Source organism: Sphaerodactylus townsendi, linkage group LG09 (genome assembly GCF_021028975.2).
Source record: "Sphaerodactylus townsendi isolate TG3544 linkage group LG09, MPM_Stown_v2.3, whole genome shotgun sequence".
NCBI lineage: Eukaryota > Metazoa > Chordata > Lepidosauria > Squamata > Sphaerodactylidae > Sphaerodactylus > Sphaerodactylus townsendi.
Window position 1 is genome coordinate 22,907,061 of NC_059433.1, and position 18,246 is coordinate 22,925,306.

At 44.7% G+C, this 18,246-nt stretch overlaps 1 protein-coding gene across 1 annotated transcript in view; it reads right to left on the minus strand.

The window, feature by feature from the left end:
• Positions 1-12,809, minus strand: part of LOC125439414 (desmoplakin) — a 62,715-nt gene extending 49,906 nt beyond the window's left edge. Inside the window, exon 1 of the mRNA XM_048508520.1 lies at positions 12,166-12,809. Within this exon, the coding sequence (XP_048364477.1) occupies positions 12,166-12,377 (212 nt within the window). The 5' untranslated portion in view covers positions 12,378-12,809. The remainder of the gene's footprint in view (positions 1-12,165) is intronic.
• Positions 12,810-18,246: the final 5,437 nt, after the last annotated feature.

The following is an 18,246-nucleotide window of genomic DNA, read 5'->3' on the forward strand; positions in this document are numbered from 1 at the left end:
ACAGTTTCAAGAAGATAGTAAGGTCCCATGCCATCCTGCAATACACTCTGTTATATAACTATCTTTTATGTATTCTGTGTTCTCTTTCTAAAGCATATGCCACAATAATCCTTCAACCAAGCTCTTGGTGAAGTGGAAGAATTAACTGCCCCGACCACCTTCACAGTTTCCTACTCTATCCCCCAAGTGTGGGCACTGAAGAACAGATTGATTGTTATGCTTAAACCATCCCTGACACTTTCTTCCCAAACTGCATCTTCACTGATAGGAATAGCACGCTTCCTTAAATCCATCTACTGATCAGTTGCTCATACTAGCCCTCTACACATATTGCAATGAAGCAGTGTATTTTCAGGTGGGCAATATACATATAATGAAAGCAGATATGGTGTGCAATCAATCAAACATAAGCAAAAAAAACCCCTAAATACTATACCTAGGCCACATACAATACTAAAAGTATAAGATTTAACAAAATAAGTGCAGAAATGCTTAAACAGATAACAAAACCAGCCAAAGTGTCTAAGGCTGATTCCGCATGGGCCAAAAACAGCAGTGTGAAAATGGTGTGAAAATGGTGTAAAAGGGTTGAAAACAGTGTAAAAGGGTTTATACTGTTTTCACACTGCTGTTTTTGGCCCGTGCGGAATCAGCCTAAGAAAATTATAAAGTCCTCAGTAGCGCAAAGAATCCCAACATGGGATGAGCTGGCCGCTGCTCCGTTTCGTGCTGAAATTATTCCACTTCCTCAGCAATAGATTTTAATCTTGCCCATATGTTCTGAAGTCACTTTTAGCTTCCAAACACAATTATATCTTAGCCTAATAGAAAATGTCACATCGACGAATGTATTAGTATGCACAGCCTATCCCATGATAGTGACTTCAGAACGTGTGGACAAGATGAAAATCCACTGCTGAGGAAGTGGAATAATTTCACCATGAAACGGGCAGCGAGTGGCAAGTTTGCCCCATGTTTGGATTCTTTGCACTATTGTGGACTTTATAATTTTCTTAGATATTTTGACTGGTTTTGTTCTCTTTGTAGACATTTCTACACTTATATTAAATCTTACATTTTTAGTATTATATGTAGCCTATGTATAGTATTTTGTTTATTTTGCTTATGTTTCAGGTGGGCGCTGATGTTGACTGGCAGTAGAACAGCTAGCTCCAAGGCTAGCAGCTCCGTAAGAGTCCAACAAGATTTCCAGTATATGAGCTTTTAAGAGTCAAAGCTTCCTTTGCAAGATACCAATATACACTCTGTATACAGTGCCCGAAGTGAGTTAGATTGCTCTCCTCCATTTTACCCTCCTAATAATCTTGTGAAAGAAGTTTAGTTGAGATCCAGAACACTTCCACGGCAGAGTGGGGATTTGAACCTGGTTCTCACAGATCCTAATGCAACACTAACCAGTAGATCATACTAGATCTCCTGCTAGTCCCTTAACTCTAACTCTTTTTTGCACTGGCAGAACTGCACTTTAAAATTAACCCTCAATCTGCAGTCCGTCACAGTCACCATTTTTAACACGAATGCACATTCACTTGTCTCTTCCAAACAGATTTGCATGTGAACAGGGATACCTGCCACAAGCTATCACAAAGATGCATGCTTAACATCCACTACATGCTTCAGCCCAAAACACTGCACTGGTTTCCTGTTCCCTCTCCCATCTCAATATTTAGCCAAATGTATATTTCAGAGACAACGTGATTGCAACCTAACCATGGTTAGCAGTGCTGCTATACCAGTGCAGACGAAACACAGGCCCCTTCTGCACACGCAAAATAATGCGTTTTCAAACCACTTTCACAACTGTTTGCAAGTGGATTTTGCTATTCCGCACAGCTTCAAAGAGCACTGAAAGCAGTTTGAAAGTACATTATTCTGCATGTGCAGAATGAGCCACAGAACCATGGTTAAAAAGGGGATAAACTGGAATAAAACCCACAAGCCCACAATCTGTTTCCAGTTCCAATCACCAGTAGCCTGTCATCAGGACTGGGACTTACAAGAAGTCTCAAGACCTTCAATTGTTACTTCTGAATTGAAACTCCACATAACTGAGGCACTATAGGACACAATTTTACCAGAATTGAACCTGACTGAAAATACTGGCATACCATGTCATACCTCTTGAGTGAACAACCTTGGTTTAAATGGTACAAAACTTGGGTTAAATGGTACAAAACTTTTCAATATTTACCTCAGTCATTTAGAAGGCACTTTTGGTCAATATTTTAACATTTTGTCAGATTGTAATATTTTACAACATTATTTTTGACAGCTGAAGAAGGCCAAATGGCCAAAAAGCATTTGGGTCTAAATGTGTTGCATAAGACTATATGTGTTATGATTTTCATTAATGTATGCTTGGAAGCCTATTTATGGTCTTTTACGATGATAATTTCATTTTAATTTGAATAAACACAGTTCTATTTTTGCTATGTAGCAGTTTCTATTTTCAAAGGACCTATTTCACTCAACCTTTTGGTTCTTTCTTCTAGCAGTCATGCTATGCCAGTGCAAATGAAACACAGAATCATGGTTTAAAAAGGGATAAACTGGAAGAAAACCCAAGCCCACAATCTGCTTCGAGTCTCTTAAATCACCAGCAGCCTGTCATCAAGACTGGAACTTACAAGAAGTCTAATTTCCCTCAGTCAAGTATCTGTCTACTCTTCTGTATTCCTTAGCATTGAGTCACCCATATTGATCCTGCAAGTTGCAAGTCTACCATTTGGCCTAGCATAGGTTCCACCCTGAATTTGGTTATCGGGACAGCTCAAGCAACATTCTAGACCAGTGATTCCCAAAGTGGGCGCCACCGCCCCCTGGTGAGTGCTGCAGCGATCCAGGGGGGCGGTGATGGCCACAGGTAGAAACATTAATACATATATATTTCTGTTTAATTGCTATTAAAATTTTAAAAAATTAATTTCCAGGGGGCGCTAAGTAATATTTTTTCTGGAAAGGGGGCGGTAGGCCAAATAAGTTTGGGAACCACTGTTCTAGACCATAGGTGTCAAACTCGCGGCCCTCCAGATGTTATGGACTACAGTTCCCATCATCCCCTGCCAGCATGATGCTCATTCTTTTAACAAAAGGCCTCTTGTACATCTTTCATTTCTAATTATTCACTCTCTCTGCATCTAAACCACGCTTGGCAAGTGGGTAGCCCTTGATGTCATTTAATCATATGATCTGTTCATTAGTCATAGCGTACATAAACCACTCCTCACTGGGATTTTGTAATGGGGTGGCTATCAGAACAGAAGACACATCTTGCGTTTATTCACAGAGGGTAGGGCTCTGTAAATCAAAACGAAGGATTTGTGGGCAAAAGATAGGACAATCCTCATGGCAAACCATCATAATTTTCAAACCAGGCTTTCCTTCATGTGCTGACCGGTCTGTTGTTTGTTTTCATAAGGGCGTTTGCTGTCACCGTCTGTATTTGAATGAATATGGAGCCACTTTGATACACCTGAAAGGTCTTTAAACGTTTGAGGCAGAACAGATGTAAAATGGTAACTGAACCCTGATTAAAACATAACACGGGTAAGGCAAAGAAAGCTACCACGACAGCTTTACAGTTCCTCAGATGTTGACTATGCAAAGAAGCTAAGCATATGGTATATGGCACGACACCCGCCTAGGCTATCAGACGCCACGAAGCATGCACAGCAGATCTGCATGGGCGGCAGCCCCATGTAAAGTTAAGACTCTGAGGTAATTTACTTCATGCATACTCCACCTGTCTCCCCAACAGGGAACCTAAGCAGCTTACACTGTTCTCTCCTACTCCATCTTATCCTCATGCAAAGCTGCAGACGTTGAGATCATCGGCCTTGCTGGCATTACATTTAAGTCAGACCTCATGCTGAAAACTGTGAGGCAATAAATCCCCAGTCCAATCTCACTGGAAAAATTCTCTCAAAGCGGCCAGGTGATGTTACACAAATGGCTCACCCTCAGCTCTAAAAAGATAATGACAACACTAGTCAACCTTACAGGGTAGTAGAAAGGTGTTGTAAAAGAATATATACTAAGAGTGTAGAAAACCACTGTCTCCCCAACACCACCACATCAGCAGCTAGATGCAGAGGTTGACATCTTTCCTTGAAAGCTCCGTATGCATTCTAAATAGCAGTAATAATATTTTGGCATAGACAGGGTTAGATCCAAAGTACAAGAGGAGTAAAGCTTGCAGTTGAGTTCCACTCTCTCTTCTTTCCCCTCCAATCTTGACACAGTTGACTGAACTCCCTGAAATTCAGTTCCTGGAGTCAAAGTACACTCACAAATAGCATTTTTTTGGAGGGGGGGAGGGAATCTACAATGGGGGGGGGGATCAGAAAAAATCGCCTTCTTGGCTACCCAAAGCACCATCACACAGATGGAAAAGAACCACGGGATACAAAATGGACAATAGTTATTAATCACTTCCCTAGCACACAATGCTTTGTAATTCTTACATTATTCTGCAGGATTGCTGCAGATTCTATGTCAAGTTAGATTTGGTGAAGCCAAACATGACCTCCCCAAAACACACAAACATCCAAATAACACAGCACAAGACAGCATGTTTGCCTTGTTGATCATGCAAAATACTTGCAAAATCTTTGTGTGTACAGGTGGCAACGACAATTCCGCACTTACAAGAGCTAAAAGTCCACCAGAAGTGAAACAGTGTGACCTGAATGGCATTAGCGTGGTCTTGAACCAACTGGGCAGTAGCAGCTCGCATTACACAGTAGACATCTTAGCCCAGTGGTGGCGAACCTATGGCATGGATGCCATAGGTGGCACTCAGAGCCCTCTGTGAGCACACGCAAACAGAGCCCCCCCACACACACACACACATACATCTAGGCTGGTCTGGGCTACTGGGCTCGATTATTAGCATTAAACGTAAGACCTAGTTTTGGGGAAGCAGTGTAGGCAACCCTGTTAAGCACTGTTAAACCCCACTGATTTTCATGCGAAGAACTGAAGTGTGATCCTTTACTGGGGAGTAAGCTCAGTTGCTGGCAATGGGGCTTGCTTCTGAGTAAACCTTCCTAGGGTCGTGATTCACCCGTTGGAACAGTTCCATGGTTTCTTCAAAACAAAGCCACCGACTACCACCAAGCTTACTCCTGAGTAACGCACGCCTCGGAGCCAACTGTTTTTTTCTAAACTAAAACCTCAGTATTCAGGTTAAATTGCTGTGTTGGCACTTTGCGATAAATAAGTGGGTTTGGGGTTGCAATTTGGGCACTCGGTCTCGAAAAGGTTCGCCGACACTGTCTTAGCCATTTCAAAAGGAGTTAACAGCACTTAAGGTTTACAATTGTGCAAAAGTTGCCATCAAAATGGCCCCCAAAGACTGAGAACCAGTGACTGAGAACAGAAACTCCTTCCTCAGTTCCCAGGATTACAGAAGCTGGGAACATTACAGAGCCAGCATGTTCAGCCCTTGGGGCAGGGAGAGGCTGACACGATGCTCTGAGGAAAGTAATACTTAAAACATGAATGAGGAAGCGCCTCAAAGGCATCAGGACCCAACCCTAAAGGTCACTGCCAAAGCTCAGTTTAAAGCATGGCCGCTTGGGCGTTTAAACATAAATAAAAATCCCAGAATTTCTTCAGTGTTTAGGTTTAAAAGCAGTTTGCAAAAAAGTGTTGATGGATTACAGGTGAAGGCAGTCCCACGAAGTTACACCAGTCTAAACCCATTCAGTTCAGCAGGTTTAGAACGGAGTAACTCTTCACAGGATGGTACTGTATATTCCTGCTCTTCCAGACTGACTAAATTCTAAGAAATAGCTAAAGGTGAAGTGTAACTACTGCAAGTATGAAGGCACCTATGCTATATAAAGGAAACAGACACATATAATTAAGAAGAAACGGCTGCGACAAAGGAAGTTGCAATCTCTTGGTGAAATCTAAAGTCATTGTAGAGACAGTACCCGTGCAAACTTTTCTTTTTTAGTCTTTCATCACCAATTTCTTTGCTCTCCATTGTATCATTTTGAATTTTATCCTGTCAACGAAATCAGAGGAAACACTATGAAGGGAGATTCTTCTGAGGTCAGAGGAAAGTCAGTGAATAACTGACAACATTGGCCAGGTTTACTGACACAACTCTGTTTACGCTTTCATCACTAGCAGATTTGGGGCCCAGATACTCACTTTGGGGAATACAGAAAGATGACCAAAGTAAAGCTGTTCAGATCTCACTAGATCAAAGAAAGGGACAGAGATTTTTTGGACCCGTGCAAATTTGGGCAAGGTTTGTGTGAGTTTGTTTATTATTATTTGTTTAAAACATTTATCAGCTGCCATTCTATCTTATAGGACCGTGGTGGCGAACCTTGGCACTCCAGATGTTATGGACTACAATTCCCATCAGCCCCTTCCAGCATGGCCAGTTGGCCATGCTAGCAGGGGCTGATGGGAATTGTAGTCCATAACATCTGGAGTGCCAAAAGTTCGCCACCACTGTTATAGGAACTACAGGAAGCTTAGGATGTAAATAATGAAATGCAAAGAAATTCATTAAAACCACTAGATAAAATTTAAAGAAGTAATCAAATGCCATCATGAATAAAACTGTCTTCATCTGCCTCCTAAAGAATGAGAGGGTCACAAGAATATACCCACAAAAGCTCCCAAGTAACTTTCCCCAAGGAATTTCTGCTAGACAATTTTGCCGGAACTGAATTGAACCCGACTCAGCCTTTCAAATGAGATAGGGTAGATGCTAAATACTTTCAGTGGTGGCGAACCTTTGGCACTCCAGATGTTATGGACTACAATTCCCATCAGCCCCTGCCAGCAATTGGCCAATTAGCCATGTGGCAGGGGCTGATGGGAATTGTAGTCCATAACAACTGGAGGGCCAAAGGTTCGCCACCACAGCAAGGAATTTACTTGTTTGGCATTTATGCAGAACTGAGAGAACAATGACTCAAACAGAGACACTGCCCACATTCCATATGCATAGCCACCACCTAGTGCCGGGTTTCCATTCAAATGACATTTGCACAAACTGAAGGTTTTGTAGCAAAGCACAATGCTCGCTTATAAGAACTAGTTGCTGAGCTGCAACTGCAACAGTTATTGCCTGCTTATGATTTATTCACTTCATTTATAACCACACCTATATATCCAATGAAGACCCAAAGCAGCTTGTATCATTCTCTCCTCCTCCACACTAGCCCTGTGAGGTAGGTTAGCCTGAGGGCATGTAACAGCCCAACGTCACCCAGCAAGTTTCCATGGGGCATTCATTGAAAATGCTGGGGGGAAGAATTAGGACTAATAAAAGGAAACACTTCTTCACGCAACGTGTGATTGGTGTTTGGAATATGCTGCCATGGGAGGTGGTGATGGCCACTAACCTGGATAGCTTTAAAAGGGGCTTAGACAGATGTATGGAGGAGAAGTCGATTTATGGCTACCAATCTTGATCCTCTTTGATGTGAGATTGCAAATGCCTTAACAGTCCAGGTGCTCGGGAGCAACAGCCGCAGAAGGCCATTGCTTTCACATCCTGCATGTGAGCTCCCAAAGGCACCTGGTGGGCCACTGCAAGTAGCAGAGTGCTGGACTAGATGGACTCTGGTCTGATCCAGCTGGCTTGTTCTTATGTTCTTATGTTCATGGCCAAATGGGATTCGACAACGAGTCTCCAGACACCAATTTGGCACTCCTAACCATTTCACCATGGTTAGAGAGTCATGGCCATGTTTATGTTGACAAGGTGATGCACTTCTAAACACTCATGCTGACATCATGAGCAAATATTTCAGGGCTCTGGACAGAGTAAGGCTTCCAGCTCTTCCTCCAGCAAGGCTCCCGATACTTTTAAAAGTTGTTCAGCATAAAAAGCTGGAGGTTGTGAAAAGCTTAACCGACTGAACTCCAGCTTGGCATGCAGCAATCTGGAAAGGCATGCCTAACCTACCTCACAGGGCTGTTGTGAAGATAAAAATGGCACCTAGATAGGTGCTCATTGTTAAAAAGCGTACTGCGCTACCACTACCTCTGCACAAGAGTTTCTGAGAGAGGGAGCATCAGACTTAATACAGGTTAATGCATGCACATAGTTCACTTCATTTCTCAATTACTGCCTGCAGCTGAGCATGTCTGCTGACTTTACTGAAAAGTTCCTGAGTTTGATGTGATGGGATACAAAAAGTTTGAAGGGAGTGTTTGATTTATGACAGTCATTTTTACATGCATAAGATACCATCACTTGGTAAGCATGGAGAAGAGAAGAAGAGTTTGTATTTATATCTCCCCTTTCTCTCCTGTAGGAGACTCAAAGGGGCTTACAATCTCCTTGCCCTTCCCCCCTCACAACAAACACCCTGTGAGGTAGGTGGGGCTCAGAGAGCTCCGAGAAGCTGTGACTAGCCCAAGGTCACCCAGCTGGCGTGTGTGGGAGTGTACAGGCTAATCTGAATTCCCCAGATAAGCCTCCACAGCTCAGGTGGCAGAGCTGGGAATCAAACCTGGTTCCTCCAGATTAGATACACAAGCTCTTAACCTCCTATGCCACTGCTGCTCCTCGGGAGCTGCATTAAGTCAGAACAAATGACTGTGTGGACCAATCATCACAATCAGAACGCAGGGTGCCTGCATCAATTTAGTCTCACCGCGTGTGTAACTTTTCTACAGTTCTCTTTCAAACACAGTTCCACGTTAATAAAAAATGAAGATTGATGTGAATCACGGACAAACTAGCAGGGGTGGCCAACCTATGGCACCCCAAATGTGCATGGACTACAATTCCCATCAGCCTCTCCAGCATGGCTGATGGGAATTATAGTCCATGAACATCTGGAGTGCCATAGGTTGGCCACCCCTGAACTAGGGGATCTGCCCCTCTGGAGTGAGAGGTATGACTTTTAGTGTCAAACGAACAAGTTCAGAGGATATGTCATGGAGCTTGGGAACCGTGTTTACATGACCTCAAGATCAGAGGTGGGATCCAGCAGGTTCTCACCAGTTCCCGAGAGTGGGTTACTAATTATTTGTGTGTGCCGAGAGGGGGCTACTAATTGGGTCCGCTTTTCCATCTCCACGCCCTCGCCTCCTCGAGGCATACTGCCTTTGAACGTGAAGGTTCCACATAGCAATTGCGACTAATAATGTAATTCCCTGAACTGGGTTAATCCCTTTCAGGTACTGCAATTCATTGATCCTCAGCCTTTCGTACCTTTTATCTCACCAGTCTCTATGAAAGAACCTGTGTGTTTCACCATTGCTGTGTTCAGATTTGTGAGTTGGGGCATTTTCTATAATGTGATGATGATTTAGAAATGACCTGGTGCAAAAAAAATGTTTGGGGTCATGGTGGGGTGGCTGCCCATGGGGGGGCATCCAACTCAGGTTTTGCCCAGGGCTCAGGTTTGCCCAGGTACGCCTCTGCCCCCTTTGCTGAGGGGGGTGGCGGCGAGGGAACCTGTTACTAAAATTTTTGGATCCCACCACTGCTCAAGATGCTGTCGGCTTTGGTGTCCAAGGCTCCTACAAGGTCTCAGGAGATGCCCACATAAAAATAACATGCTTAGAAGCAATTTCTCATCGATACAAATACAGCCTGATTTTTTTGCACCCATTCAAATCTTTAGCAACCAGCTAATAGTTTGTGGGAAATCATTCCAGTCAGCTGCCAACACCCAGCCCCTCAGGAGAAAAACACATGAAAGCAGCCCAACACATACAAGTTGAAAGAATTATCTCATGGAGAAGGTAGGGAGGGGACTAAGGAGGAATGGCTTTCCAAACACAGAACATAGAGGGGGGTTTAAAAACAAGAAGGCTACAGCAGAATCCACACACAGGCAGACTTCAGAAGTTTAACTGTTGCCTTGCAGTGTGGTAAAATGGTTAAGAGCAGGTGGACTCTAATCTGGAGAACTGGGTTTGATTCCTCACTCCTCCAACATAAATGGTGGACAAGAGTCTGGTGAACTGGATTTGTTTCCCCCTCCTACACATGAAGAAGAAGAAGAGTTTGGATTTATATCCCCCCTTTCTCTCCTGCAGGAGACTCAAAGGGGCTTACAATCTCCTTGCCCTTCCCCCCTCACAACAAACACCCTGTGAGGTGGGTGGGGCTGAGAGAGCTCCGAGAAGCTGTGACTAGCCCAAGGTGACCCAGCTGGCGTGTGTGGGAGTGTACAGGCTAATCTGAATTCCCTAGATAAGCCTCCACAGCTCAGGTGGCAGAGCTGGGAATCAAACCCGGTTCCTCCAGATTAGATATGTGAGCTCTTAAGCTCCTACGCCACTGGGTGACCTTGGGCTAGTTACAGTTCTCTCAGAACTCTCTCAGCCCAACCTACCTCACAAGGTGTCTGTTGTGGGGAGAAGAAGGGAAAGGAGTTTGCAAGCCACTTTGAGACAGAGGACAGAAAGCGAGGTATAAATCCAAACTCCTCTTCTTGTTTTTCTTCTTCTGAACTTGGCCCTTATGTACAAGCAGGCAACCTGACCTGTGGCTTTTCCTCCTGCAGCTATGAACTATCCTGCACATTCTCCCACGGCCAATATTATTGAGGTTACATTACTGAGACACCTGAAGAAGTTCTGATATGATGGAAAGTACAGCCTTTCCAGACTAACACAACTCCAGCATCTTTGCTATTAAAAGAACAACCTGCGGAGCCTCAACAGGCAAAGCAATCAGTCTTCACAAAAGAAAGAGTGGGGAAACGGCTTCTACAAAAACATGTTCCACCAGAAAGGGCGATTTTCAAAGCGAGAGATGTTGGTGTTCAAAAAACTCCCCAGAAGCTGCCACTTCTCATCTGGTGCCCTGCGCATGAACAGACTTAGTTGTGAAAGGAATACACTCAGCATACGCCCAGTAGTACACTCATCAGGAGTACGGCACATGTTCTACACCTGGCCTGCACACTCTGGGGTGGAAAGAAATTTCATCTAATTCAAACGTAACAATACATAAAGCAAGAAATTTCATTTGTGAATGTTTTCCTTCCACAAAAAGTGTTTCTATGCTGGAAACAGCATGCAATCCGTACGTAGATTGTTGCTCGATGTCTTTGTATGAACACTACCAAGTCACAACTGGTTGTGGCTTCCTGCTCCAACGAATGACTCACATGTGATGGGGTGGATTGTCAAATACAATGACCTGCACGCAACAGCCATTTCACACAGAGTAAAACCTGGCTTTGTCTTGTGTGTACACCCAAAAGACAGTCACCTACTATCATTAGTGTACGTGTGCTTGGTCAATACATTTGTGGCCCACACATTTTTACACTACATACATCTAGAAATATCACACGTGATCAGAGTTCTTCGTGATCTTCTTGAACAGTGTTTTCTGTATTGAAAAAACACGCAAGAAGTACGAAGTCAATTTCCCCCCCTTCTGTAGACATTAAAGCACAATTGTTTTCCTTGGTAGAAGTGTCTGGATTTAGGTTATCCTTTGGTAGCTGTGTTCTTCTTGTTCAAGATCATTTGTGAGACCAGAGGAAGGAAGACTCTTCCTTTCTCAGCCTTGATTCTTTGCCTCTCCCCCCAATCCTAGGGGAAGTACTCTTTGAGGGGCAAGGGGTGAGCAGTTGCAAAGGGCAGCGTATCTAGGCGAGCTGCAGCTGAGATCAGCAGCCAGAGACATGCAAGAGATAAGGCCGCCAGGCGCTCCACTGCCTCCCATTTCCAAAACAGCCAAGATCTCCGCTTCTCTGACGCCTAAACCAGCCAACACAAACAAACACCATCAACCCAATTTTCCGTGTCAAATTTCTGCTCTTCCCGGTGACTTTGGCGGGGTTTCCAGCCAAAGGGTCCAATCTCCCTTGGCCAGCCGTCCAATTCCAAACTCCAGTCCAAGTTCTGCACGGCGCCGCGCGCGCACTTTTATTTTTCGAGCAGTTCGGCGACCCCCGCTGCAAACGCGCGACACGTGTTCTCCCTCTGCCGCCCACACCAATGCAACATGCAAAAGCAAAGGACGCGGGAAGAGTTGTGGCCCGACCTGAGCGCAGGTTTGCCCAACTCCCACCTTCGAATCGGACCACGAGGGGGTCGAGCAACAACCGCTCCAACAAGACATTGCAAAAGTAAGGCCTGGAAAAAAAAAACCCGATTAGGCACACAGACGCGCACAAACGGAGTGGCACTTACACGTATCCGTCCGAGGTCATGTCCCCTCCGTAGCTTTTCTGGGCGTAATGTATTTTGTGGGTATAGCCGCCGCCGCCGCCGCCGCCACCCCCTCCGCCGCCCCCCATCATCATGTGGGAGTTCATTTCGTAGCGCATATCCGTGCCGGAATCGGTGCGGACCATCCTGCCCAAGGTGTTGATCCGGGAGTGGGACCCGCCGTTCATGCTCATGCTGGCGGCGGAGCGAGCGCAAAGCGAAGGGAAAGAAAGACAGAAGAAACCAGATCAGAAGAGGAGAAGCGAGTCGGAGTTTCGTGGGGACGGGGGCACGAAGCGCCTCTCTCCCGCGAAGAGTTTGCAGACACGAGCCCTGCACGCGAGGAAACGAAAGCGGCCGACCCGGAGCAGGAATGCAAAGCACCCAAACGCTGCAGCGCCGAAGGGTGACCAGAGGAGGCTGCACAAAGGGGGGGAGGGGGAAGGAAGGGGCGTCGCGTCTCCGGAGGACGAGGAACCCGGGGGGAGGCGAACCAGGGTTGGGGTGGGAAACGGATCTTTAAGGCAGAAAAAGAGAAAGAGGGGAGGGGAGAGAGAGAAAGAGGCAGGTAGGTCCCGGTGGTGCTGCGTCCAGGTGAGAAGGCAGCGGCGGCTGGGAGGCTGGGGATGGTGGCGGCGGGGGAGGAGATCAGCCGGCCCCCTCCCTGCTGGCTCAGCCGCACCTTTTGGGAATCCTTTTTTGCAACTGGGCGTGGAGGCGCCGCCCTCCAGTCCTCGCCTTCCCCGCCGTCTGACTCAGAGCGCAGGGCGCTTTCCTTCCTTCCTCGCCGGCTTCCCCTCCCCTTTACCTGGGCCCAACCCGGAGGCAACGCCCGCCTCTTGCTTTCCCGAAGGGAGGGAGCGAGCCGAGTTCCTCGCCCCACCCGTGGCAACAAGGCACCTGGGAAAGGTGCGCCTCTTGCAGAGGAGAACAGCGGCAGCGCGGGTGCCGCTGGAGGGATCGAATTACAAAGTGCCTTCTCGTAGTTTTCCCACACTTCTCAGGGCCATCTTAACAGCATTATAGACGTCAGAACAAAGCAGTGCCCTGGGACCCTTACCTACTGTCAAGTGAGTCGGAGTGACGTGAACATAATACGCTTACCTGGTAATGTAGTGCAGGAGTGACATACACGCGCCTGGTTGCCGAAGTGACCAGGATACTAAATCAGAGGCGCATGCCAAGCCTCTGCTTGTTATAAAAATTAACAATAATATTCATTATATTTATTGTTATGTTTAGTAGAACCCATGCTAAGCGTGCATTTTCCAATAACAAATATTTATATGATTATTATTACTTATTATATTACATTGGTATCCCATCTTTTTCTGGAAGACTCAAGGCGGCTTGAGTCCTTATAGTATTTATTTATTATAGTATATATAGTATTTATTTATTGATAGCAAGTCGCAACATATATAGATTAGCATGGGGCCCCTATGCTCATGCCCCCCTCCCCAGGCAACTGTCCAGTGTGGCCATGCCTTGAGAGAGCCCTGACACTCTTTAAGTAACAAGGTGACTATTCCAGGTTGGGCTCACAATAAGGGCGGATTCCTTCCCCACTCCCCATGTTGGGGGTTCAGGTATCGGCTGGGGGAGGATCACGAGCAGAGGTGGGATCCATCAGGTTCTCACAGGTTCCCAAGAGTAGGTTACTAATTATGTGTGTGTGCCGAGAGGGGGTTACTAATTCGTGATTTTGCCACGTGATTTTTGCCTTAGTTACGCCCCTCCTCTCAGCAGTAACACGCAGAACTTGAAGCAGTCTAGCAGGAAGTGCACCGGCGTGCGTGGCACCCTGCGCCTGCGTGCATTGGTTTCCCACCCAAGGACCTGAGCGGCTGCATCGCTTTTGCCACAGCCTTCAGCCAGAATGCCCCACCCGAATGCCTCGCACTTCATATCGCCCCCATCGTGCCCCGCCCAGTCCCATTGGCGCTACGCCACAGTTTGAATCCCACCACCATGGGAACCTGTTACTAAAAATTTTTGATCCCACCACTGATCACGAGGCATTAAAGAGAAACTCATGGTTCAATCCTCCTGGGAAAAGGAGACTGTATCACTTTAAAATGCTAGTGGTAGATGGTACATTTGAATCATAAACACTGAAAGCTAGCACAGCAGCCACGAGAACAGGAGGAATATAAATGTTTTAATGAAATACTGTCAAAGTGATAGAATAAGAACTTGGCACCCTGATTAATTAATTCACTATTGTATCCCACCCAGGGATTTCTATGATGGGCAGGAAATAAGTGCCAAAGTAAATAAATAAATAAAATTTGAAACGTGGTGTTGGAGGGCAGTTTTACGAATACCAAAAAAAGGTGGGTTCTAAATCAAATCAAGCTTGAACTTTCCCTAGAACCTAAAATGCCTAAACTGAGGCTATCCTATTTTGGTCACATCAGAAGATCGCAATGCCAGGAAAAGTTGAAGACTCAAGGAAAAGAAGCAGACCAAGCATGAGATGGATTGACTCTATAAAGGAAGTCACAGCCCTCAATTTGCATGACTTGGCAAGACTGTTAACGATAGGACATTTTGAAGATCATTAATTCATAGGGTTGCCATAAATTAGAAGGGACTTGAGGGCACTTAATACAGACACACACCCTGACAGACTGGCTTTCCCCAGACTGACTTTGAATGGAACACTCAAAAATGGTCATTTCATTTCTTATATTTTTATTCCCCACTGCAGCTAACAATAAAAATAAGAAATTAGAAACATACACACATAGTATTGTTGAAGGCTTTCATGGCCGGATTCAACTGGTTGTGGTGGGTTTTCTGGGCTGTGTGGCCGTGGTCTGATAGATCTTGTTCCTAACGTTTCGCCTGCATCTGTGGCTGGCATCTTCAGAGGTGTATCACAGAGAAAAGTCTGTCACACTGTGTCTAGTGAGAAGGGAAAGTTTTCCACGCAGCATTCAGACTCGCATTGAGGAGCACAAAAGACACTGCCGGCTTAACCGTCCTGAAAAATCTGCAGTTGCAGAACATGTGTTAAACAAAACTGGACATAACATTTTATTTGAGAACACTGAAATTCTGGACAATTCGGAAGGTTACTATGTCAGACTGCACAGGGAGGCCATTGAAATTCTCAAACACCAAGACAACTTCAACAAGGAAGAAGAGACTCTGAAAATTAGCAAAGCTTGGCTACCAGTACTTAAAAAATGGACTGATAACCCCACCCGCAATACAATGCACTCAAGTTCCACCCAAACACTTACTGATTGGTTCCCCACCCTGGGACATGGACAATATACCCCACTAATTTTTTCCTCACAGTGTGACAGACTTTTCTCTGTGATACACCTCTGAAGATGCCAGCCACAGATGCAGGCGAAACGTTAGGAACAAGATCGACCAGACCACGGCCACACAGCCCGGAAAACCTCCCACAACCAATACACACATAGAGTTGGAAGGGACCTTGGGGATCATCTGTCTAACCCCTGAACAATGCAGGAAATTCACAACTTCTCCCCCAGTGATTCCTACTCTATGCCAAGAGGAAGGGGAAAACCCTCCAGGATCCCTGAGCAATCTGGCCTAGAGAAAAATTTCTTCCTGACCCAAAGTGTTGATAGGGATTACCCTCGGCATTTAAGAAAGGGCCACAAGAGCCAGAGCTGAGCACTGACCCATCCTTTCCTGCCCCTCCTTTTAATAATGGCCTAAATTCACAGAATCAGCATTGCTGTCAGGTGGCCATCTAGCCTCAGCCAAAAAATCTCCAAAGAAGGGGGGGTCTTCGGAGGAAACCTGTTCTCTCAGGAAGTCCTTCCTAATGCCGAGCTGAAAACTCTTTTAGTCTAACAATTATAATTAATCTATGGTTAATTATATTAATAATAAACATTAATATATTTGTTAATAAAACAGAAATCAAATGGCACCTTAAAGTTTATTCCAGCATCACTGTGAGGCAGATATCAATTTCTCCATAAGGTGAGAGCTTATGGGATGGAAATAGCGCTCGATCCATCTGACAAAACGAGGTGTGACTCGTGAACTCTGTTGCTGGAATAAACTTGGTTGGTCTTTAAGGTGCCAATTCTGTTATACTTTTACTGCAACAGATGAACATAGCTAAGATTCTGGAATTAAATTCATTAATATAAACAGAGAGATCGTCCTCTCTTTCCACAGCACAGATGGAGCGGCCTTAAAAAGCTGAGCGTTGTGAAGTATGCAAGAAGTCTGGGTCATGTCCTTTTTCAACTTTATCATTGACCGATTACCCACTTCCAGCATTTCCCAGTCTTGCCCCGCTCTTGCATGAAAAGTGCCAGAAGTTCTCTCATTTCCCCCGGAGAAAGCGAGAAGCAAATGCGGGGCAAGAAGAACCGCGGCAGGAAAAGAAATCTTGCCCCAATGTGCTTCCTCTTTCAGTGCCCGTAAATAGGAAGCACTTCAGGACAAGATTTCTTGCCCCGACGTGCTTCCTGTCCCGCCGTGTGCCTCTGCACTGGTGGGTAATCAGCCATTATGATGAAGTTTGATCCTTTGTGTTTGAGAGCAGAGAAACTAAAGGTAATACTTATTCCAGATGAATTAATGTGGAGTACTTAATTATTATCTTGGGTGTATGCTGTGTGTGATTTTTTCAGTTATAAGTTTTTCTGATTATATGCAGCACAGCCAAGAAGCAACCCCTACTCACAGACTGATGCGTTTCCACAGGCCATCCCCCTTAAAATCTCCTAAAGACCATGAAAATTGAGTGAGAGAATCTTGTTGATTTCATTATCTGTATAGTGCAGTGGTTAGGAGCAAATGGACTTTAGTCTGAAGAACCATTGCTCTGGGTACAGGGGTGGTGGTTTCATGATTGTGACAAAGATTAGCCGGAACTTTCAAAGAGAACCCTGTTGTTCCTGGCTGAAGTGAAGCTGAAAATGTGTACACCTGCCGTCACCTGTCTGACTTCATCCTTATAATTATGTCCCAAAATGCACACTAACTAGCCTCATATTGTAACCTGACTTCCACTACTACCCTTTAAAATAAATACAGGTTTCAAACTGGTATTCAAAACTTTAAATAAAGAATTGTTTTCGGAATATTAATACCAAGTTCCATTTGTATGCATTATAAACAAATTATACAAACAGAGATTGCCAGATTGTGAGTTGACTTTACTAATTCAACCACTAAGGATAAACTAAATGCCTTTGTTTAGATTTACACCACGATGCAGCTGGTGAATATCAACCTTCTCCCTCGGATCCAATGCATTTTTTCCAGCTTGATGTAACACCTGAAATATCTTGTTCTATTTGCCCAGTTGGGTGGTAGGATTTTATATTTTGTGGGGGTGGGGCAGGGGGGTACTGTGTTCAAGATTCTCTGACTCAGCTGTGATGTTTTCCAAACATCCCTATTTCCTTTCATTTGCCCTGAGGGACACCACTGTTTATGTTCATGTTAAGCTCCATTAAGTCATGTCAACTTATGGTGACCCAATGAATGAATGAATGAATGAATGAATGAATGAATGAATGAATGAATGACTTTCAAAACTTCTGATCCTAACAGCTTTGCTCAGATCTTTCAAACAGAAGGGCATGGCTTCCTTGATTGAATGAATCCATCTCATGTTGGGTCTGCTTCTTTTCCTGCCACCTCCAACTTTTCTTAGCGTTATTATCTTTTCCAGTGACAGTACTGACATTGTCTTTTCATAATGTGACTATTATTGTCTTCTTATAATGTGACCCAAGTATGATAACCTCAGTTTAAATCATTTTAGATACTAGGGACAGTTCAAGCTTGTTTTGATCTAGAACCCACTTATCTTTTTGGCTGTCCATTATATTTATAAAACTCTCCTCCAAATCACATTTCGAATGAAACAACTTTCTTCCTGTCAGTTTTCTTCATTGTCGAACATTCACACACATACATAGTAATGAGGAATACTATGAATTATCTTAATCGCCAGTGACACAATCTTACACTTAAAGATCTATTTTATCTCCTTCATGGCTATCCTTCCTAGTCTCAATCTTCCTGCTGATTTCTTGGTTGCAGTCTCCC